The sequence below is a fragment of the Thermobia domestica genome, chromosome 16 (assembly GCF_964235325.1).
Source record: "Thermobia domestica chromosome 16, izTheDome1.hap1.1, whole genome shotgun sequence".
In the NCBI taxonomy this organism is placed as follows: Eukaryota; Metazoa; Arthropoda; class Insecta; order Zygentoma; family Lepismatidae; genus Thermobia; species Thermobia domestica.
Window position 1 is genome coordinate 186704972 of NC_137469.1, and position 25605 is coordinate 186730576.

Here is a 25605-nt window from a genome sequence, read left to right on the forward strand (position 1 = left end):
TTTTTCGTATTTTAAAAAAGTTTTATGACAACCTTCTTCTACGATTAGGGTGGGAATTCCACAGTGATACCTCGTTGGAATCAGTGTTCCGTAAGCTTTCCAACGAGCTATAGATACGGGGGAATTTGTAATTAGGGGGTCCCCTAGGTCCCCAGCGTGAGAGCCTACGATTTCGTTCAAATTCTTGCCAATTGTATAAAGGTTAAATAGCAACAATAAATATGAAAACGTGGAGTCAGGTTGGGCACCGCAGAAGACACAATCAAAAGTAACACTTGAAGCAACAATAGCACGTATATTAAATAAAAATCAGTATACGAAACGGGAGTTCGACAGTCAATCAAACCGCAATGGCATGCAGAAATACAGGATTTGTTATTCCCGCTAAAACGATAAAGATGGATGGATACCTTCTGAACCAAGAGAATAGCGGTATGCGAGAGTGAGCAACACTAGCGACAAAAGATCTCACTTGAATGAAATCTGAACTAAAACAGTATACATCCGGGTTCCATTTGACTTTCCTTCGGCTGCTCCAAACAAATAAACAATTGCCGAGAGAGCGATCGTGGCAAAGTAAATAAGCAAAATCAGAAGAAAAAGATTTGAAATATAAAGTTGCATTTGTGAACGTTCTTGTAAACCATTTCATTAACACTGGCAACATAAAATGTAAGAAAAAGTATAAGAAGAGTGTTAAATTCTTATTATATTTCAATTCACAATGGCTGGTGAGGCGTCTGTTAAGTTGGAATTGATGTGCAAAGAAGAAATTACTAATGACTTACCTCAGGATGATCCACTCAAAGGGAAAGGGTGGACATACGAACTGATGACTGACAAGAAAGACGTAATATTATCCACAACGGAAGGAGAGGAAACAATGGACAAGGATACAGCTATGTGTTCTTTGGATGTGAAACTAAACGTTGATAGGGTAAAATCAGAATTAGCAGTAGAAGAAGATCCTAAATTTGAAAGGAATATAGAAACGCCTAGAAAAATAGAGGTTCAGGAGACTTGCGCGTCGTACTCTAATGACTCCCAAGAATTAACAACAAAAAGTTTAAATTCAGTTCGGGCAGCAAGGTAATGTTTAATTCTATATATACTAATTGGCTCAGATTGATAAAACGGTTACATGCGTTTGGAAAATTTGTTGGTTAAAAGAAATACTTCACGAGAAATGTTTAGGTATGGGGTATATCTCGAACGTAAGTTAGAAACACAATATGGAAATGGTATGCCACACATAGACTAGCTGTATACCAAATAAAAATAATAAGATCGATAAGACACACAAATCTTATGTAGTTCATATTTTGATAAAATAATTAATTCTTTATTATTGATTAGACACTTCTCACTAATTGTTGCACATATTTAAAATATAGGTGGTCGACAATATTGTTTTATTTATATAGAGACTTATGTAAAATAAGATATCGTGAGAATGGTATTTATCGTAAAATTTTCCAAATTTAAACGTGGAATGTATTATATTGGAACAAAAACTATGGACATTTGAGTTTTTACTTAGGATTTAGCTCAAATGTGTCTAGCCTCATTTTTCCGGTGCACTTCGAAAGACATTAGCAAAATACAAAATATGTAATGTTTTAACCATCAATGGATGTTCATTAATTGTAGAGGTCCATACATCAATCCATTTCATAGCTGCACTTTTTTCTTTCAGGGAAGTCGATTATTTACATTCCCAGTAATCATTTCTATAGTATGGACCTCCATTTCTCAATATATAATCACATTGAGAGCTTAGTGAAGTTGCATGATATATGAATTATTGTTCAAACAACGCTAATCAGCATGTGCTAGATGGCCGGTAAAAATAAGATTGCTATGCAGATTAGGCATTACGCAGAATGTTGGTAGACGAGGATAGCGCAAAATTCTTTATTTAGGATAAACTTACATATCTTACGTGTTGAATGTGTTCTTGAATGTATTTTATAGGTAACACTCTGAAATGCAGTCTTTGCTTGTATATTTGTGTTCCAAATTACACAATATATTAGGGACGTAATTTCTTAATTATATGGATTCCCTCCTTCCCAAACGTTTTTCTAGTTTTGTATCATGATTTGCCACATTGAGTTTTGATACTTCGTTTCACTACCGTAACACGGGGTTACTTTGCACAACGGGCATTACTTCCCAAAAAATATGAAAAGAGATTCAGTCATCTGTTAGTAAAACCCTGAACTGTAAACAGATTGGTGGTAGTTCATATTTTTCTCACTGGGTGTCTCTGTACAGTCATATGGTACTTTGTTACTGTGGTGTCACATTCCGTCTACTTGTATGTGTGGAATGCGTTGAGCGGGAAATTGAATTTTTGTTTCATGGCGACGATCGTGGCAACTATTCTACAACCAACATTACTGAATAAATAACTTATTTATTTTCATTTGTAGTAGTTAAGTTTAACAAATTAGGAGTTTGTGCTTTTTACAATTTAGAAATTTGTAAAAACATCCCTAGATGGAAACTACAAAGAAAGTTTGAATTCGTTTTATTTCAAGCAAGCGCTTTCCAATTAGTTTTTTTTTTTTTTTTTTTTTTTTTTTTTGCGCGCTGCTCTGAGCCTATCGTAGAAGTATATATTTGACATCCTGCTATTCCTAGTAGAAGAGGCAAGTAACACGTGAGTATTTTTTTTAAATGAGGAAGGAGGTATTAATGTCCGTACTGACAAACAATGAAAGAAATTTTGATTCGTAGCATTAAGCTTGTTTCAAACTTCGTCATCAGAACGGCTCCTTCTCTGCGGATGGTATAATTTGAGATGGTTTCATTTCTTTTAGGCGAGTAAAATGAATTGAGATCTTATTTGAGAATATAAAGGAACGTAAGAATATCTCAGGTACAAACCATGAAAAATTTAACAAACATTCTATTTGAAACATCTTTCGAACTATTTCCATTTATTTTGCTTCTAACTACAGTGAAAGTAATTTGAGATCACGTCTTTCTTATTAGGTGAGCGAAATAGATTTTGTTACTTTGCTTTTAGATTTTAGATAGAAATGAGAATGGCCATAGATACATGTCCTGCAGGATTTTTTTTATTATTATTTAAGAAGAGAAGGTTAAGAATAGATTTATCAATACAAAATATCTATGCAAAGTACCTTTTTTTAGAAAATAGAATCTTATAATGTTTAAAAAACGTGCCCGACGTCGGCTTCTTCTTTTTTTTTTGGTGTTCCCTGTACAGGGGGTGGTCATTATGATTACAAATCGATTTCTAAGTAACTTTAGTTTCAGTTTTTGTTATGGTTTATCAGATAATGTTCTCGTTGTACTTTGAAAAGGGTATTTTATAAACGACTTTTCGTTCTTCAATATAGAACTCTTGTAGAGCTTCTACATAGATCATCATTATTATTTAAATTCATTTCAGAGAGATGTTAAGTCAAATTTCATTGTGGGTTTATGAGATGTACTCATAAAATGCCAGCAAAGCGTTATTTATTTATTTATTTATTATTTAGCCCTGTGCAGTCCACATTAAGAATATCGTAAATGAGATATTATTAAGTACATCCCGATTTTCAAACAGAATCTCTTAGTAGGATAGAAAACTACAGCGTCTAAGCTTCATTTCATTCTTGAAAGTAGGTTTACATTAGGGAAGCACGATGATGGTTGATTCCAAGTTTTTATGAGAGAAAGATATAAACTGCTTTAAGAAAAATTACTGTCAACTTTTATTTTATTTCTTACACGGGGGAGTATATTCTGTGATCCAGTCGAAAGTGCAGGAACGAGAGAGTACAATGAATCAAGTCAGACGAGAAGGTTATGGAGCTAATGGTTTATAGTTTATTTTTGTATCAGTTTTCTGATATATTTTGAGTTTCGACGTAGTTTTTTCTTTCTTTAACTTGCACTTCTCTCAAATTTTAAGATTTTTTCACACTATTTTAGATTGAATTCCACCAAGATACGAGTTTTCTATCATTTTGTCAGTACTAGTGTGTATTGATAGATTTTCCCATACTTCATTCTGAATTTTTGGACAGGTCAACATTCTTGCACTTGATGTAGTAAACGCTGAGCTATTCCATATAAAATCAGGAAGATCACGATTGAAATCTTAAAAATTAAAGTTAGATTTTACATTTCAAATGAAATGGACGTTGCTGATGGCTGAAAGCTCTTAGGATACTGGCATGGGTGTCGTTCTTAAGCTTATGCATCACCCTTTACAAGGATTTCCATTAACAAGCCTGGATTTCTTTAAATTGTACTATTGTTTTCTTTTAAGATTTTAGGCTGCATTCTCCGTTTTTTGTTGACTACTTACAGTCTTATCTAGGGCACTTGCCTCGTGCCTTTTTTTCCTTGTAATTGTCTATTTCCGTTACAATTCTTTTCTGGTTAGTTATAACTCAGTAGGTTACGTTTATGCATTTTAAATGTTGCATCGTCTCTGAAGTTTAAACTCAATTCCTTCTTCCTTCGTTTCCGTCTGTTTTTCTAAGATATTTTCTGAATTTAAAAATTACTCTAATAGCATATACCTTACCAAAATGGGAATCGTAGAAGAGCTGGGAGTGAATCCAAAAACTACTCTCTCTTCTTTGTCTTCAGTCAAATATAATGTTACTATTTGGATGAATCCTTCGCGATTAATTCTAATCAGTATTGTCTTAAAATCGATAGGATAAAGCGGGAGTAAAATGGAATTAAAAGAAGAAGAAACTGCTGGCAATCATCAAGGATATCTTCTAAAAGTTTGTTCTTGGCTTTCTTTTTATCCTTCCGAATATCTTGATATGGTTTGTTTCTCTTTTCCATTTGGTCTATTGCGAAACAACATCTGGAATTACAAACATGTATTATAACGAACACTAACAAAACGGAAGTGATGTTCACCTGTTCCAGGTTATTTCGAGAGAAGATAATTTTGTTTATAACAAGTTTTCGTCTTCGTTTATAAAGATACATAGTTTGTGCTAAAGTAATGTATGCTTTTTTTCTTGCTTTCGTTGTTTTTTTCTTCTCGCGATATTCTTTACTATATATTGAATTAAGTCCTGAAATTAATTTTCTATCTTAACATTTATGTTATCCCATGTATCTGCATTATTTTTTAAGTATCAATAATGTTCTCATTTCTACCAGGGTCATAATAAGAAGCTGTGAGAGGCGTAAACCTAAAATCAATAATTAGGCGCACTGACTGTAACATAGGAACGTTATTACATATGCGTATTTTTTCTTAAACTGGTGTATCAACAGTTGTATGTGGAGTATTATTAAAAACTATCCTCGCAGACGGTCTAAACGCTCAAAATTGTAAGTTTCAGTAAAACGCAGCGAAATTATAGCTATTCCATAATAAGTTACTAGCTTTGGAAACACCTGCTCGAAACACAGGTACCGTAGTGAGTCATCAAAATGGCCTTCTGACAATTTTATAACTTTTACGTTTGTAAAGAAAAGTTTAATCGAATATTTCTGATTCAGGCCTACACATCCAGAATAACAATGCTACCAACTTGAAATGTGCAAAATATAGCTAGAGGACCAAATATTTAAACATGTACAAATTTTACCCTGAAATCCAAATCGAAATGTTGAATATATGACAATTCAAAGATATGGTAGTCACTTAGATTGATTATTTTTTCTCTGTGGGTTCAAACTTCAGAAAAACGTTCATATGGCATTTCAATATATTTGACCCAAAAGCGCAAACCGTTGGCCGCTAGGTTAGTCCGATGCTGATTTCTTCCGGCGTTTGGTCTACCATGCAGTAACATGTTTAATCATATTCGGTATTTAATCTTCTAGTATAAGGATTACAGGAACCATGACCTCTAAACACTTCCATCGTTTCTTTGTTTAATTCCCTTTTCCCTTTCCTAATTAGAATAGTCGGTATATTTTATTCCAATTTGTCCTTTTATGGTTATTTTTTTTACCATGATATGCATTTTCTTTTAATGATTGCGTTTATCTACATAATCGGAATTGTTCCAAATATTTTTAAATGTTCACTTATTTTTCTTTAATACAATTTTTTATTGTCCTAGTCAGGTAACCACTAACATTTAGGGAGACTGACGTTCTAAGAAATAGTATCTCCGTCTTCTAGTTGAAAATGGCAACACGCATGCCCCAAGATACGACATGCCAGTACATTTCTCCAATTGGAGTAACAAAAATGAACATTTCGCCATCACTTAGACACGCACTAGGTAGATTTGATAAACTACATTCACGTTGAATTTTAAGAGATGAAAATTAAAGCAAACAAAATGAATATAACAATTTGCATCTGCTGAGACAGAGAAAGCATGGACAGAACAACGAAATTTTACTCTCATGAATAGACAGTTTGAATTTCCCTCCTGCCCCATCTTTCTGTTTTGGGTTTTTCTTTCTCCTTTAAGGAATATATCGCTTTTAGTTAGCAATAGCAAACAATTTACAATGCTTAACTCCCTGAAAAACAAACTGTAGTTCCAGTCTGCCAATCGAACGGAGAATAATTAGAATTAGTCTCACACTCTGTCTAAGTAGGTGATCAATCTAAAGCGTATGTTCAAATCAGTCATAAAAGTCCACACTGCCATATAGCTGTCTCCAGTTCCATTTCAATTTTTAAGTTTATTTACGGCTTTTAGCTTTTTATGGGTTAAGATCTTTCTTCAGAAAAAAACATTGGATTTGTAGATCGAGGTCAGACAAATTTAATTCACTATTTTCAGAACTTACTGTTGCGTGTACATATATGTAGAATTACTAAAGGATTTCCATTGAGAAAAGCTAAAATATCCAAGTTAGAAGCACGTTGAATGTGGTATTGGCGCACAATGTTGCGTATATCATGGACCGAAAGAAAAAGAAATGAACAAGGACTAAGGGACAAACAGGACAGGTCACGAAAATTATAGGATACAGAAAAAACATTATGCTTTGCCTCCTTATTTAGCACTCCGATTGGATCACCATGCTGATAGCGGAAAAAGCAATAGGAATACCAGGTTAAAGAGGACCAGGGATACAGTATATAGACAGTTACGAAGAAGAAAGGTTATCAAGTTTTAAAACTGATCTCCCAAGGTAGAGAAAAGTTTCAAAATTTCCATGTTGCCCACCTACCTGTGGTTGGTGTGAACAGGAAGGAATCGACGATTTAAAGAGTGATTTATTAAATTTACTATATTCACACTAGTTCTTGAAGAAGGATCAGAACGTTGATTTCATAAATCTACGAAGCCAGTTCTACCTTCTGAAGGAGGTGTACTCACCAATAATCCATGCGGGAATGACATTTCGTAGCTTTGTTATGTAACATTTTGCAGCGTAAATAAAACTTCGAAAATAATATTTGCAAGCTCTCGCATGAATACGTTAGAACTGGGTCGTGTTGTTTTTTCAAATAAACCGCGTTCAAGTATCGGCTTGTACAAGCTATATTTTACTCTCAAAATACATTAGTTTGTTAATAATAATTTGTTTTCTGCATTTCTTGTAGATATCTTAAATTTTATTGGCCAGTGGTTAGTCGACGCCAGTGTTGGTCAAAATCTTTACTCTTCTATTTCTTTCTTTTAACTGCGTGGGTTATTCGTGTGGCCATGAAATCGTATTTTCTGTGGTTGTTAGAATCTTGTAAATTTATTCGTAACCTTCATATTGATTTTCGCTTTTTTCCCAAAAGTTTACACATCCCTCTCTCTCTCTCTCTCTCTCTCTCTCTCTCTCTGTGTGTGTGTGTGTGTGTGTCACTTGTTTATTGCGTTTATCCCAACTTTGGTATGGCAAATCACGATTTCTTCCGTACCTACGTTTTGTCATAAACCGAAGCTGGGGAGATCGGTAGAAAAACATAGATACTGTAAAAATTGAAAAGTGAGCAAATGATCAAATTAAGCTCAGATATTAACAAACTAAAATTATCTTGTGCAAATCATAAAACCTGGTTAAACTGTACAGAAAATATAATAATACCGAATATAATTCATACAAACTAAAAGAATACTAAAAGGTTACAAATGAAAAAGTAGCTTTTATTGTATATATTTTCGGCCGTGTTAACTTCTTTTATTCCCCTTTTATCTTATTTTATTTTCTTTTAATACTGTACTGTGTGACACATTTGATAAATTAAGATTTCACTTACTTATAATATTCTTCGACCGGTCAACTCCTTCCGGGGTGTTGCAGTTATAAGGATCTCATTCGTTTACGTCGGATAATCCCAAGGATCCGCTGGAGTCCTCTGCTGATAGTAATAAGCGATCGTCCAAGCCGGCACAATTATTCCTTCCTTTTCAATGATTTTGAGCCAGGGTTTCTCACACAAAACTGTTATTACAAACGAATGTTACGGTTAAACAGTGGGGTGCATTGTTCCAAAGTAAACACACGTTATTCTTGTATGAGTGCTCCAATTGTACGGATTGATCTTCGCAAGCTAAATAGCAGTTTGCATACGTGAATGCCAAATTTTTTAGTTTATCATCAGTGTATGTATGATATTTTCATACGTCTCCGTGTAAAATATTTTTTTCTAATATTGTGCAGAAATCAGCAGTGAAGTGACTAGTACATATGTGTTAGCACCCTAACATTCGTTCGTAATCTCAGTCTTGTGTGACTAATTCTGGCTCCAAATAATTGAAAAGGAAGGAGTAAATGTGTGTGCTTGGAGGGTCGCTTATTCCTATCAGCAGAGGACTCCAGCGGACACTTGGGTTTATCCGACGTGGAACGCCTGAGACCCTATTAACTGCAAAGCCTCTGAAGGAGTTCATCGGTCGAAGATTATTGTGTGTAAGTGAAATTTTAACCCTGTTTTTCTGTTCGGGTCTATTTGACCCGAAATGGATTTTGATTTCTCATAAAATTTATGATAATTTTTGTAGTGTGGATCAAGTTTGTGACTTTGTTTTATTCAATCCAAATTATATTTTCTGAAAATCTCAAACTTTTATTAATGACGGTTTTCGAAATTTTTCTATATATTACTAATGTACTGTTCTGGATGTCACTAATGTAATATGACCCGAAGAAGTATTTCTGTGGTGTGTATGTGAATATTCAACTGCTGTCTTATATCTCTCGCAGAACTTGTGCATCTACTTTCGTGATGTATGGGAAAAGTGGATGGAAGTACTTCGTAAGATATATTATCCTGATGCAAACGTTACTCTTGACGAACAATTATTAGAATTTAGGAGGCGTTGCCCGTTCAAGGAATATATACCCAGTAAACCTGCTAAATACGGTTTAAAAATCTGGACTGTATATGATAGCAAAACATCTTACGTACTCAAGCAACATGTATATATATAGGAGGTCTATGTAAGGAACGCGGTGCATAGTCTGAGATGAACTAAGGTATGCTTGTTGTAAGCAGTGGCGAAGGGTGTACGCCCAATTTTCATCTTTAACTTTTTATTCTTCTTCTACTAATACTACTACTGCTACTACTACTACTAGTACTACCACTGCTGCTACTACTGTTACTACTACTAGTACTACTAATAATAATAATAATAAATGAAACAGATTAAACATAAATACTTTACTACAGAAAGAAGACAAATTCACATAAATTCAACGTAATTGTAGTGCATCGACAGCACTTATTCTATCCGGATCTCAATTTTCGTAGTGAAATTCACGTATGCGACTCTCAGCTGATCTTAATTCGCCGTAATGCAGTTTAATTGTTTTAATTGGGCGTGATTGAGTGGGGAAGATGGATTATCACATTATCTGCCCTTTACAAGAAGCATATGCCGCCCTATGCAGAGTCGTTTTGACATATGATTAGCATCATACTAAAGTCCTGACTACTGCAGGATACATGTTAGTCGATCTCTTTAGTACAGCACTAATTGCGCGTCAGAACGACTCTACATAATAGGCCCATGTTGTTTGTCTACTTGTACTGAAACAAACTCTGCTTGTAAAATTTCGTCTTTTATTATATTGTTCAAAACACATGGTAAACATTCAATCAAGTCACTTTGTGTGTCACTTAATTCTCCTTTAAAAGCAGAATCACACGTAAATATTTTCTTCATACGCTTCTCTTTATGTCAACAACCCCAAGTAATTTTTTGTACCAATGCATGTAGAATTCTCTTGCACTCTGCTCTATTTTCAACAGAGGCATTAATCTTCGTTCCTTAATAACACATTGGTAATTTTTAAAAGACCACTGACATAGAAGATTCTTTAATGGGAACAACGTAACGGAATAAAGGGGTATTTGCGGTAATACGCTTAGAACCTTTAGAATTGCTTGTCCCAGCTTCTGCGTTCCGTTAGAGTCCGCAAAATTAACAAAAGTTGGTACGGAAACGAGCCCTACATTCACTTGCTCATTATTTGTTTGATATAACGATTCGAAATCGAAAGTCTCGAGAGAAACGCTTTATGTAGACACGAAAGTCGATAAGCGCTGAGGCCGGTCTCTTTATCAGGTAATTACCAACACGTTCTCTCACCGGATTTTCAGAGTAGCTTGGCTGCAGTTCTATTACCGCCTGAGGCACTGCTCAGTTTGCCTCCCAGCAGAGGTGCTAACCACGATTTCTTTATCAAACATTTTTTTTTTTTCTACTTAGAAAGTATCATACATTCTGTGCAAGGAAAATGAATTAATTATAAATTATAATTTCTGAATGTAAATGGGTAGCCAGGCCTCAAGGCCTCTTCCGACCCTTCGCTACTGGTTGTGAGTGATCTTGTTTCCTAACTAATTGGCCATAAAGCAACTTGTGTAATTTTTTCGTCTCGTTCACTTTAGTACAGCATCTTCTTGGAAGGAAAATAACTATGCTTAGGACATTAAGGAAAAACAAACCTGAACTTCCGAAAATTTTGTCAATCAAAGAACTGCATTAACCGTCGTTCCGTTTTGCTAGCAATACAAGCGTTGTACATTATATCCCTAAAAAAAAAAAAAAAAAAAAAAAAAAAAAAAAAAAAAAAAAAAATAGAAACGATGTGCTGATGAGTATTCTTCACACAAAAGAAATCAGCAACCGAGTTTACAAGAAACCCAACATTATATTGGATTGTAATTCAACTAAAAGAGCTGTAGACACTTTATATCAACTTGTGAACACATACACATGTAAACGCAAAACCAACAGATGGCCCATAATATTATTCTATAATATGATAGATATATCAGCTTACAATGGATTTATTTTGTGAACTCCAAACAACCCAAGCTGACAAGTAGGAAATCTCATCAAAAGAAGATTGTATTTGGAAGAACTTGGAAAATCTCTCATTTTACTTGAGATAAAATCTAGACAATATATGCTGAGAAGTGACGACACTCGAAGGATTGTAGCCAGACCACAAGGAAATGCTGAATCTGAAACTACAGTGATAAAACCCGAAGCAAGTTCTTATCAAGCGTGCAAGGTGCAGATACTATCCATCACCTAACGACAACAAGATAAATTTTGTTTTCTTTATTTGCAAGAATCATATGAAATCACATACTGCATATTACTGTCCGCTCTGTAAATAAAGAGTGGTATGATCGCGTCTAACGCTTACCAAATTATTTCATGGAAGCTTGTTAATATTACCGCTTACCAAATTTACCAACAAGTGTTATGCGTGTCTAATGTGTTATATTCTATTTGCTAATTACCAATCTTGTGAAGACTAAAAACAGTGAAGCAATGCAGTGACATTTGGGCTTTATGAATATGAACAGCTGCGTAGTAATACAATTCTTAGTACAATATGCTATCTTGGTTTAGGTGAAAATAACTAATGTTCCAAGTTAAAATACAGTAAACCATTAGCAAATGTCCAATATTTGTGTCTAATTCAAAATTTCCTACATTTTGGTTTCATAGAAAGTATGTACATATGACGATGATGGTGAAATTTTCTGCCCGAAGGTCCCTGTGCAAAGAAAACCCACGACGGTTTGCTATTGCCTTTCATGGGATGATGAAAAATCCTAACGACGGGACCTACAGTTCAAAGTGAGATCCGAATCTCTTGTGTCCCTACCGAAAATCGGAAATTGAAGTCGATAACCGTTGATTATAAGGCAACGAGTGTAACCACTCATCCACCGGGGCAAGTATGTACACTAATGTCCGAAATTTTTGTTGCATGTCTATAAATATGTTGTTGTAGGAATATAATTTGATAACGAATTCGCTCGGTATTTCTTAAAATGTTAGTATGTGCATAATTGGCAAAGACATGTATGTGGCAAATTTCATCTCAAAAGATCAGTAAATAAGAACAATAAAACGAAATTAAAATTTTCTTATCCATTTAGCAACATTTTGATTTACTCATTTTAATTTTAGTATTTATAATTCTTTTCCTATGATATTTACCACAAATATGTATTTCTCGACTATAAACATAGTATCAGTATTAAAAGTATAATGCAAAATCATTATCACATTGTAGTCTTACAAGAAAATAGTTATACATATGCGACAATCATTTTGGACATGAGTGTACGGTTACCCACATAAGTACCTGGACCCCTGAGTGTCATAATTCTATTACTTGGGGTCCACGTACTTATGCGGATGACTGTACTTGTAATGCATTGTAAAATATTTAAACACAATTAAAATATTTTCCTAGCACTAGACTATTAAATAAACTAGTCATTGTTTGAAAACCTGGTCCTTTTCCAATACAATTTAATTATGGGTCATATTGACCCGAACGGTATATGTGTGGATAGTAAATGGGAACAGAGCAGCAGGGTTAATTTATCAATTGTGCCTCACAGTAGAGTATTAAAAGAAAAGAAAATAATATAAAAGGGGAAATAAAAAAATTAACACGGCCGAAAATATATAGAGTAAAAGCTACTTTTTCATTTTTAACTTTTTGATGTTCTTTTATTTGTGTGAAATATATTCAGTATTATCACACTTTCTGCACAATTTAACCAGGTTTTATGATTTGCACCAGAAGTTAATTTTAGTGTGTTAATATCTGAGCTTAATTTGATCATTTGCTCACTTTTCCATTTTTACGGTATCTATGTTTTTCTACCGTTCTCCCCAGCTTCGGTTTATGACACAACGTAGGTACGGAAGAAATCGTGATTTGCCGTAGCAAAACTGGGATAAACGTAATACACAAGTGACACACACACACACAGAGAGAGAGAGAGGGGTGTGTAAACTTTTGGAAAAAAAGCGAAAATCAATATGAACGTTACGATTATATTTACAAGATTCTAACAACGAAAAAGAAAAAAAAAAAAGATTTCATGGCCACACGAATAACCCACGCAGTTAAAAAAAAGAAATAGAAGTAAGATATTTGACCAACACTAGCCTCCACTAACCACTGGCCAATAAAATTTAAGATATCTACAAGAAATGCAGAAAACAAATAATTATTAACAAAATCATGTGTTTTGAGAGTAAAATATAGCTTGTACCAGCCGATACTTCAACGCAGATGTTTTCAGGAAATAACACGACCTAGTTCCGATGTATTCATGTTAGAGCTTGCAAATATTACTTTCGAAGTTTTATTTACGCTGCCAATATATTACATAACAAAGCTAAGAAATGTCATTTCCGCGTGGATTATTGGTGAGGACACCTTCTTCAAGAGGTAGAACTGGCTACGTAGATTTATGAAATCAACTTTCTAAACATCTTTAAAGAACAAGTGTGAATACAGTAAATTTGAGAAATCACTCTTTAAATCGTCGATTCCATCCTGTTCACACCAACCATAGGTAGGTGTGTAACGTGGAAATGTTGAAATTTTTCTCTACCTTGGAGATGAGTTTTAAAACTTGATAACGTCTCTTCTTCGAAACTTTCTCTATATTCTATCCTTGGTCTTCTTCTTCCTCGTATTTCTATTGCATTTCCCCTTATCAGCATGGTGAACCGGAAATCGGAGTGTCTAATAAGATCGCAAAACATGGTGTTTTTTCTTTACCCTATTATTTTCTTGACCTGTCCTGTCCTTGTCTTTGTCCCTTAGTCCTTGTTCATTTCTTTTTCTTTCGGTCCATGATATACACAACATTGTGCGCCAATACCATATTCAAAGTGCTTCTAGCTTGGATATTTTAGCTTTTCTCAATGGAAATCCTCGATTAATCCTACTATGTAGACGCAACAGTAAGTTCTGAAGATAGTGAATTAAATTTGCCTGACCTGGATCTACAAATCCAATGTTTTTTTTTTTTCTGAAGCCAGATGTTAACCCATAAAGATCTAAAAGTCGTAAATAAACTTAAAAATTGAAATGGAAACCGGGGCTACTATATGATAGTGTGGAGTTTTATGGCTGATTTGAACACACGTCTTAGATTGTGCACCTACCTAGACAGGGTGTGGGACTCATTCTAATTATTCTGCGTACGATTGGCAGCCTGGAACTACAGTTTGTTTTTCAGGGAGTTAAGCATTGCAAATTATGTTCGCTATTGCAGCTAAAAGCGATTTATTCCTTAGAGGAAAGAGAAAAACCCAAAACAGAAAGATGGGGCAGGAGGGAAATTCAAAGTGTCTATGCATAAGAGTAAAAATTTCGTTGTTCTGTCCAACCATTCTCTGTCTCAGGATGATGTATATTATTATATTCATTTTGTTTGCATTAATTTTCATCTCTTAGAATTCAACGTGAATGTAGTTCATCAAATCTGTCTAGTGCGTCTCTAAGTGATGGTTTAATATTCATTCTTTCTTGCTCCAATTGGAGAAGTATACTGGCATGTCGTATTTTGGAGCATGCGTGTTGCCACGTTCGGTGTCCAGCTATCAGACATAAATTGAAACAATTCAACTGAAGATAGGAGATACTATTTCTTAGAACGCCAGTCTCGTTAAATGTTAGTGGTTAGCTGACTAGGACAAGTAATAAAAAATTTGATTAAAGAGAAATAAGTAAACCTTTAAGAAATATTTGGAACAATTCTGATTATGTAGCTAAACGCAATCATCAAAAGAAAACTCATACTTTGGTAAAAAATAATCATAAAAGGACAAATTGGAATAAAATATATCGACCATTAAAAGTTGGAAAGGGAAAAAAGGATTAAACAAAGAAACGATGGAAATGTTTACAGGTCATCGTTCCTTTAATTCTTACACTAGAAGATTAAATGCCTAATATGATTAACATGTTACTGCATGGTAGACCAAACGCCGGAAGAAATCAGCGTCGGACTAACCTAGCGGACAACGGTTTACGCTTTGTACAAGCAACGGCTTTTGGGTCAAATATAGTGAAATGCCATATGATCGTTTTTCTGAAGTTTGAACCCACAGAGAAAAAATAATCGATCTGTGTGACTACTCTATCCTTGAGATGTATTATATTCAACTTTTCAATTTGAATTTCAGGGTAAAATTGTACATATTTAAACATTTGTTCCTCTATCTATAGTTTGCACATTTCAAGTTGGTAGCATTGTTATCCCGGATGTATAGGCCTGAATCAAAACTATTCGATTAAACTTTTCTTTACAAACGTAAAAGATATAAAATGGTCTTTTGGCAATTTTGATGGCTCACTACGGTACCTGTGTTTCGAGCAGGTGTTTCCAAACCTAGTAACTTATTATGAAATAGCTATCATTTCGCTGCGTTTAGTTTCGGAAGCAGCAGTTAAGATGAATACTGAGTAGAAGTTGTACTCTGGAGAAAAGTAAGATCATTATGTCGATTCGTTATGTTTCTGGTTTCAAGTTTTTTAAAGTTGAGTTCTGCGCTGACACACAATTACTACTGATGCGAATGCAGTTACTAATCCTCTGGACATTCCAGACTGGGTATATACTATTCATTTCACTCCTTTTGCTTTTCTGCAAATAGTTCCGGAGGTATGAGTTCGTTTTGCTAATGATTACACTAGGAAAGTAGTACCCGAATCATGTGCTGCCATGTGCTGATATTATTGCCACCTCGCATACAGTTTTGATATTTCGTGACTTTTCACGTCACACTCAGTTACAACATAAATTGACTTTTTAAGAAATTGTTCATTACCATAAACAAGTAATAAAAATATGATTTAAATTACTTAGACGATTCTGATAGTGCTTCGATACAAAATACAAAATATGTATGTTGCATCAGTTTGTGCGCTCCAGTTTTGAAACAGTTGTTGACCACGCAGAATTTACGGGGCATTTCACACCAGGTGTTGACAATAAGGTAACACTGGTTAACAAAAAAAATGTCCTTGTAATCCACAAGGAGCGTAGCATATTGGATGTCGCGCCTAGCGGGAGGTTGTAAGGGTAGTAGGGACTGTGAGAGGGGTAGGTCCCGAAGAAACCAGGAGGAGGCATGAGTCTTGCTGTGAACAAATCATATAAACTCTGCCTACCTTTCCCTGCGATAGTGTAAAACTTTTCTTTTCGTAGAATGTAATCGTTCGATTGTAACATTAAAATTAAATTTAACGTATTTTTCGTCACATTAGCCCAGTTCGAATACTAAGATAAGTTACTACTATCAGGCACCCTTAATTTATACGTATATTTGTAATAACTAGTGATTGCATAACTTTCAAATTAGACACATCATATTCACCACAACTACTTTTTATTCTGTAATCTCCATTAATAAGTACCAGTTCCCATAGGAAGCCGAAACAAAATTCTATTTTATTACTGTAACCACAATTACAGATTATCTATCTAAAGTCAACATATATTCTATATATTTTTCCTTCTTCTTCTTAACAACAGATTGTGCACTTTTAAGTAGCACCTTTGCCCAAAATAGCTACAAGAAAAATAGAAGTAATTTACAAGTATAAAATATCGTTGTATGATCTGAATTGGCATGTCATGAAATCAGAGAATACTGAAGAGAAAAGTTTCAGACCGTGCGTTTTCAGTGATGTCCTTAACAAAATCATTCAAAGTGTGTCTAACCGGTTTTCGAAACACGAAAACCTTTACCACGAATTGGTGTGTTTCGATCCAAGTCTGATTTCTGATTTAAAAGACGAACTACCCTCAAATGCAATGAACAAAATTTGTGGCATAGATAAAGGGAAAACTATCGAAGAACTAAAATTGTATGCAGATATTTAGTCCAAGACATCGCAAGGAGATGTTATGAGGGAATGAAATGTTGAATATATAAGTAGTGAGTATGAAGAGGAAGCATGGTGAAGCGATATTGAACCCGGAATGTAGGATATCAAAGTAAGCTTGCAAGTCCTGCCTCACGTGTGCGTTTAAAATTATATATGAATATCACATGTATGCCTTATGTTATACATACCTCTTTAAAATGTACAAGTTCCTCCTTACTATCCCTCTTGCACATGTAGAAAGGAAGTTGTAAATATGCTTTTCTTGAAACTCAATATTATTAAATAAAGATTAAAGTTGAAACTCGGGCAAGACAACCTTTAATCGTTTATGTTAATGCAGTGTGAAAGGGATATACTAAATGAAGTGAATAAAGATATCTAAAAAAATAAATTCTGTCATAATAATACAGAATTGAAAAGATCTCTGATATAAGGTAAGGATGTCCTTGCTTCTTGTCATGTAAACAGATGAAAGTAATAAAAGTTGAATTTTATATGTATATATATATGATGCATTGCCACATTATATATATATATAAATATATAGTGACAGTGCATCAATAGTAATTAAGCTGTCTGAAACCAATGTGAACTACCATAACTCCATTTTCGAGCTGTCAACAAGTATGCGTAAAACTGGAAACCCAGGATGTCAAATAACACAAAAAAGGTAGATTGCCACATTGTTACATCACCTTTTCATGTGAGTTTATCCACCACTGTTTCCAAAAGTGATAATTTATCACAAATTATAAAATACTACAATGTTTAATCTGGTTACTGATATTTCGAAAATGCATTTAGTTCACTGTTTTTAGACAGCTCAGTTGAGGTCCCCATAATAAAATGGATCCAAGCTATTCATAACGTTTCCAATAACGTTTATTTATATTCGAAAAACTACCATCCGGATCACAATATGCAAACTACAAGAACCACATTGCACTCCAATCGTGGGTCTATCAACGAGTGAATTGCGTCGCGGTTCTCCTACCAGCTTATATGTTTCACTATGAAGACTTACTTTCCTAGGCATAAATATACCTACTTCAAAGTCAGTTCCCTTGAACTCCAAGGTCTTCCCCTTATGTTTGATGTAGATGTTTTATGTAGTGTAACGGAATAAAACTATGTGGTTTTGAAACTTACAATTTTGAGCGTTTAAACGGTCTCCGAAGATAGTTTGTAACAATACTTCACATACAACTGTTGATCAGCCAGTTAAATAAAAATAATACGCATATATTATAACGTCCCTATGTTACATTCAGTGCGCCTTATTAATGATTTTAAATCTACGCCCCTCACAGCTTCTCATTATGACCCTGGTAGAAATGAGAACACTATTGATATTAGAAAATACTAATCCATTGGCATAGGATAACATCAAATGGTAAAATAGAAAATTAATTTCAGAAATTAGCTCAACATATAGTAAAGAATATCGCGAGAAGAAAAAAACAACGAAAACAAGAAAAAAATCATACATTACTTTAGCACAAATTATACATCTTTATAAACGAAAACGAAAGCTTGTTATAAACAAAATTAACTTCTCTTGAAATAACCTGGAACAGGTGAACATCACTTCCGTTTTGTTAGTGTTCGTTATGATACATGTTTTAACTCCAGATGGTTGGCAATAGACCAAATAGAAAAGAGAAAGAAACCATAACAAAATGATATTCGGAAGAATGAAAAGAAAGCCGAGAACAAGCTTTTAGATAATATCCCTGTTGACTGCCAGCAGTTTTTTCTTGTTTTAATTCCATTTTACTCACGCTTTATCCGGTCGATTTTAAGACAATACTGACTAGAATTTATCGCGAAGGATTCACCAAAACTGTACCATCATACTTAACTGAAGAAAAAGAAGAGAAAGTAGCTTTTTGATTCACTCCTAGCTCTTTTAGGATTTCCATTTTTGTAAGGTATATGCTATTAGAGTAATTTTTAAATTAGCAAAATATCTTAAAAAACAGAAGGAGACGAATGAGAGAGGGATTGAGTTTAAACTTCAGAAACGATGCAACATTTAAAATACATAATCGTAACCTATTGAGTTATAACTAACCTGAAAATAGTCAATGGAAATAGAGAATTACAAAAAAGAAAAAGGCATGATGCAAGTGCCCTAGAGAAGACTGTAAGTAGTCAAAAAAGAAACGGAAAATGCAGTTTAAAATCTTAAAAGAGAACAATAGTACAAATTAAAGAAATCCAGGTTTGTTAATGGAATTTCTTGTAAAGGGTGATGCATAAGCTTAGGAACGACACCCAAGCCTGTATCCTATGAGCTTTGAGTCATCAGCAAGTTCTAATCGAACAAACGTCACTTTTATTTTAAATGTAAAATCTAACTTTAATTTTTCAGGGTTCACTCGTGAACTTTCTGATTTTATATGGAACAATACAGCGTTTACAGCTTCAAGTGCAAAAATATAGACCTGTTCAAAAAGGCAGTATGATGTATGGGAAAATCTATCAGTACACACAAGTACTTACAAAATGATAGAAAACTTATATTTTGGTGAAATTCAATCGAAAATAATGTGAAAATAATCTTAAAAATTGAGAAAAGTTGCAAATTAAAGAAAGGGAAAAATACGTGGAATCACAAAATATATAAAAAAAATTGGTACACAAGCAAACTATAGACCATTAGCTCCATAACTTTCTCGTCAGTCTTGGTTCCTTGTACTCTCGTGTTCCTACACTTTCGATTGGATCATAGAATATATTCTCCCGTGTAAGAAATATAATAAATGTGGACAATAGTTTTTCTTAAAGCAGTTTATATCTTTCTCTCATAAAAACTTGGATTCAACCATCATCGTGCTTCCCTAATGTAAACCTACTTTCAAGAATGAAATGCAGCTTATACGGTGTAGTTTTCTATCCTACTGATTTTTTTTTCGAAAATCGCGATGTACTTAATAAATTCGTATTTACGATAATATTCTTAATATGGACTTTACAGGGCTAATTTATAAATAAAGCTTTGCTGCAATTTTATGAGTACATCTCATTAACCCACAAAGAAATTTGACTTAACATCGCTCTGAAATGAACTTAATTAATAATGATGATGTCAGCCTACAGGAGTTATATATAGAAGAACGAAAAGTCGTGTATAAAATACCCTTTTCAAAAGTACAACGAGAACATTATCTGATAAATGCTGCTGCCCCATAACGAAAATTGAAACTAACGTTACTTAGAAATCGATTTGTAGTCATAATGAGCCCTCCCTTTTAAGGGAACCCATAAAGAAGAAACCCACGTCGGGTACATTTTTTTAAATATATAAAGATTCTATTTTGTCAAAAGAGATACTTTGCATAGGTATTTTGTATGGATAGATGTATTCTTAATCTTCTATTCTAAAGCTGTTCTTAAATAAAAAATACAAAATCCTGTGGGACTTGTATCTATAGCCATTCTCACTTCTGTCTAAAATCTAAAAGCAGAGTAACAAAATTTATTTAACTCACCTAATAAGATGGACGTGATCTCATATTACATTCTTTGCATTTTGAAGCAAAATAACTGGCAATAGCTATTAAAGTTCGTAAGATGTTTCAAATAGAATGGTTGGGAAATTTTTTATGGTTTTTACCTGGGATATCCTTACATTCCTTTATGTTCTCAAATAAGATCTCAATTCATTTCACTCGCCTAAAAGAAATGAAACGATCTCAAATTATACCATCCACAGAGTAGGAGCCGTTCTGATCACCAAGTTTGAAACAACTTTAATGCTACGATCAAAATTTCTTTCATTGTTTGTCAGTACGGACAATAATACTTTCTTCTTCATTTAAAAAAATACGAGTTATTTGCCTCTTCTACTAGGAATAGCAGGATGTCAAATATATACTTCTACGATAGGCTCAGAGCAGCGCAAACAAAAATTCGATTTGGAAAGCGCTTGAAATTGAACGTATTGAAACTTTCTTTGTAGTTTCCAGCTAGGAATATCATTACAAATTGCTAAATTGTTGAAAGCAAAAACTCCTAATTCGTTACACTTAACTGCTAAAAATGAAAAGAAATAAATTATTTATTCAGTAAAGTTGGTCGTAGAATAGTAGCAAGTAAAAGGTACAAATCCGAAACAAATTTGGAAAATATTTCCAATCCTTATTCTTAAAATATTATCTAACTTGTGGATGGTAATAACTGTTTTCCCGCTTCTCAACACAAAGGATATAACTTGAATTTGTCTTATCCGTAATAAGAGAGGGAAACACATTTGTTGCTATGTGATACAATATAAAATGTAGAAGTATGTCCGTAGATAACAGAAACTCAAATTATCCATTTCTTCTATTCTTTACCTACTGTAAATTTTAGCCTCCCATTTACGCGCTCTGAGGAACTGACGTGGAAGTGTTTCATCTCACACCACGTTATCGCTATCCGATGAGTGAAATACGAGGTGTGACAAAAAAAAAAAAAAAAAAAAAAAACGAGACTAAGTGCATAACTTGAAAAAGGATTAGAGTTGGCAACAACAGTTTTGGTGACGTAATGCCACACCCCTCCTCTACCCATGCTGCCAGTTTCGACTCAGCCGGTGGTGACAGTTGGGAGTATTGCATCAGTTAGTGAACACGTGCAACTGCATTCTGCCGGAAAGATGTCTAGTGTAAAAACTGAACATCGAATTAACATCAAGTTTCTTGTGAAACGTAAGAAATCAGCCACAGAAGCATTTCAAATGTTAACTGAGGCTTATGGAGATGAAACTTTGTCTCGAGCACATGTGTTTGAATGGCATAAACGGTTTTCGGAAGGAAGGGACATTGTTGAAGATGATGACCGTTCTGGGCGCCCAAGGTCAACGATTACAGACCAAAACATTGCCAAAGTTCGTGAGATGATCCGGGGTGACCGAAGATTAAGTGTTCGTGCAGTGGCGGAGTTGGTTAACTTAAAAAGGAAAGCTGTTCGACGTATTTTAACTGGGGAATTACACATCAGGAAGATTTGTGCGAAGGTTGTTCCAAAAGTTCTGTCCGATGACCAAAGCAGTGCCGTAAAAACTTGTGTGTGGACATGCTAGAACGCATTAGAAACGAGCCAAATTTGTTGGAATCTGTTGTAACTTGTGATGAAACATGGATTTTTACCTATGATTCTGAAAGTAAGCGCCAATCGATGCAGTGGAAATGTCCAAGATCCCCAAGACCCAAAAAAAAGCGCGCATGTCAAAATCAAAATTCAAGGCAATGTTGATTGTCTTCTTCGACATTAAGGGAATTCTAATAATTGAGTAAGTTCCCAGTGGTCAGACTGCTACTCAGCACAACTACATTGAAGTACTAAAAAGACTTCTTAAAAAAATTAGGAAAAGAAGGCCACAGTTGTGGAGTGATACATGGCTGTTGCATCAGGGCAATGCACCGCTCACAAAGTCCTATCTGTCAAGCAGTTTCTGAGCAGCAAAAACATAACTGTAATGGAGCATCCACCTTACTCGCCAGATTTGGCTCCCTGTGACTTTTTTATTTCCCAAAATTAAATCTTGCATAAAGGGAACCCATTTTACCGCAGTTAAAGATGTTCAGGAGAAGACGGAGAATCTCCTTCCAGACACCTCGTTCCAGGAATGTTACAAGCAATTGCAGCACCGAATGCAGAAATGTGTGAATACTGAAGGGGACTACTTTGAAGGTGGAAACATCACAAAGAACTAATTCTGTAAGTACATTGACTTATTGGAACAGTCTCGTTTTTTTTTTTTTTTTTTTTTTTTGTGTGTGTGTGTCACACCTCGTAATTAGTTATTTTCTACAATCTAGGAAAGAATAAAAATATAAGGTAAGGTAATATGGACAACCACAAGCACCTTCGTTACTCTTTTTTTATACTAGTGCTTCTATGTCTGTGCTCTAAACAGAATTTATCATAACCTGCTGTAATGCTATTCCCAAAAATCGAAATATATACCCTACTAGATTTGGAATCCTGCTTTTACAGAATTTTTGTAAACAATGCCCCTCGTGTGTTATTAGCATCGTGAAACACTCTTCATTATTGTCTTTTACGCTAAATGTAAAAAGGGCATGCGAAGATAAATACTACACTCTGAATACCGAAAAATTTAAGAAATATGTTATGCATCACATTATAAAATACAGGGAGTTGAACTGTTTGAAATAAATAATTTACTGTGTTGAGCGTGTACATTTAAGTGACATTCTATTACGTTACGTTCATTCAAATGGGTATCATAAAGACGGGAAGAGGATTAAAATTGTAGGTCAAATATTATAATCTGAGTGGTCTCTCTTGTTAGAGAAAGGACAGTTGGCACACTAGCTTTTTTTACTTTTAAAAAAGTTTCGCGTGCAGCATTGTTTTCGGAATTAAACATTCAAGAGAGAGAAGACGAACAATCTGCATACTACACCTAAGTACAAAAAATTTGACATCAACCTAATCTGGTGTTAACTACAGAAATGGCTGAATCGATTGATATTAAATTTTACATGCCTGCAGTTAGCCAGACGTCTAACTCATTTAGAGAACTTGTTGTCTGTTCTTACGTTACTGTCACTAAAATGAAGATCCTACGAGTAAAAGAACATATTTAAATTTTACGCTAAAAGTTTTGAGTGGATTATGCTTAGGAGGTGTCTTTACGCTATACCAGTGAACAAGTGATCTGCTACTTATGAGATGAAAATGGGCAATTTCCGCAGATTACATAATACATAAATTTACCATGTGATATAAAATTAGTATGAATGTACAGAACTTCATCACGCATTGATGCACTCAAGTGATCACAATTTTGCTAGCATAAAAAGAATTATGGAAAAACTACGTTTTCAAGGGGATATTGTGAAATTAAGCTTTAAACTTCAAATCAACTTATAGACTACTTTAGATGTTTTAACAAGAACAACGTAAAACCAGCAAAAAGACATGAAGTATACTACTTAAAGATTATTTATTTTGAAAGAAAGTATTTTCATCATTTCTCTTTCAAACAACGCCTTTATCCTTTCCGAACGTGCTTGTTTATATATGTGGAGCAATCTACTTGTATCCAGAAGTATATCTGCGTACTTCTTGGGGAAATAAATATCGAAGAATCACTATTTCTTCCTTCGTAATTCACATTAACATTACCTGTATCATTCCCGCGTTACTACACTACGATACTCACGGAAGAACACTTACAGACACTCTTGATTAAGTATATCTACGTACCTTTAACGGCGTCATATATAATATACCATCTCTAACTCAACCTTGGAGGAATAAAATTACGTAATACTGTATGTCTAATGTTGTAATGAACACTGGACGCTTGTAAACTTACAACGTAAAAACTACAAACAATAATAATAATAATAATAATTAACATTTGAAATAAATTTTCAACAAAATTTTTTCCCGATTTTAGCATCGCATTTCGAAGAAAGTATACAGTTTATTTATACTATTTCAGACAAAGTGTATTTTCTTTGGTCTTGAAACTAGTCCACATCCCATTAAAGTACGAGTTAAGATCAAGATCCTGCACAAATCCTGAACCAGGGACAATAAGCACAAGCTTGGTCCTGGTTGTATTTACTGTGCTATCTGTGAAATTTAAAACTTGAAGTTAAGCATTGGTTTGTGCACATTCTTTTTGCAGAGGTAGCACCCTCGTGGTCAGATGTTTGTTTCGCTGGTTACAAGAAAGTACAACGTACTGAGCATACGTTCGCAAAATTGTGAATGAAGGCCGAAAAAGTCTATTAATTGCAACAAACGTGAATTTCATTTGAAGTTTTCATAGTAATTTTCAGTGTGTAATTTTACCAGCAAATATTAAAATCTTAAAAATAAAATATATACTCCACTTTAAACTTTAGTATACATTCAAGAATATACGAAACTCATTTACCCAGTGGTTAACCAAACCCGAAGTCCCACACCTCATAAATTTAACTTTCAACTGGATATCATCCTACACTAAACCATGCCAACTTAGATTATTAAAGCCCTTTCTTAGAGTATCGTATTGTATTATATTATCTTATCGTTTTTGACGCACCAACTTTCACACAGGTTTTACGGTTCACATGCATATTACTGACGCAAGTGACGTGACTCGCCTATAGTAGGCATATCGATTTCATCATTTGTGTAAAAATATGTGATGTCTTTCTAATGTAAATGTTAACTATATATATAGCATGTGAACTTCCGTTCGTTCATCTCACGACAAGTAAGTTATTCCAAATTTAAAATATTTTTGCTGATTGTTAATAAGCATTCTTAACCCTTTTGTCCCTGACCTACACAATTGTGCAGGTAGATAGAATCACCAATATATACAATACCGGCCGAACATGCACAATTGCGCAGGTAATTTTTCCGAAAGCTAATAGTGAAAAAAAAAAATCTATTAGTAGATCAAACTAGATTATGGAAACCACGATTCTTTCTTTCTATTTTTTTTGAGATAAAAGAGATAATCATCCTTTTCTCAATCTGGTCTTTCTGTAGAACTGTTCACAG

At 34.2% G+C, this 25605-nt stretch overlaps 1 protein-coding gene across 1 annotated transcript in view; it reads left to right on the top strand.

Annotated features, from left to right (window-relative positions):
* The first annotated feature begins 471 nt into the window (after window positions 1-471).
* LOC145673566 (uncharacterized) overlaps window positions 472-25605 on the top strand; it is a 43800-nt gene continuing 18666 nt past the window's right edge. Inside the window, exon 1 of the mRNA XM_081743399.1 lies at window positions 472-1089. Coding sequence (XP_081599525.1) covers window positions 725-1089 — 365 coding nt within the window. The 5' untranslated portion in view covers window positions 472-724. The remainder of the gene's footprint in view (window positions 1090-25605) is intronic.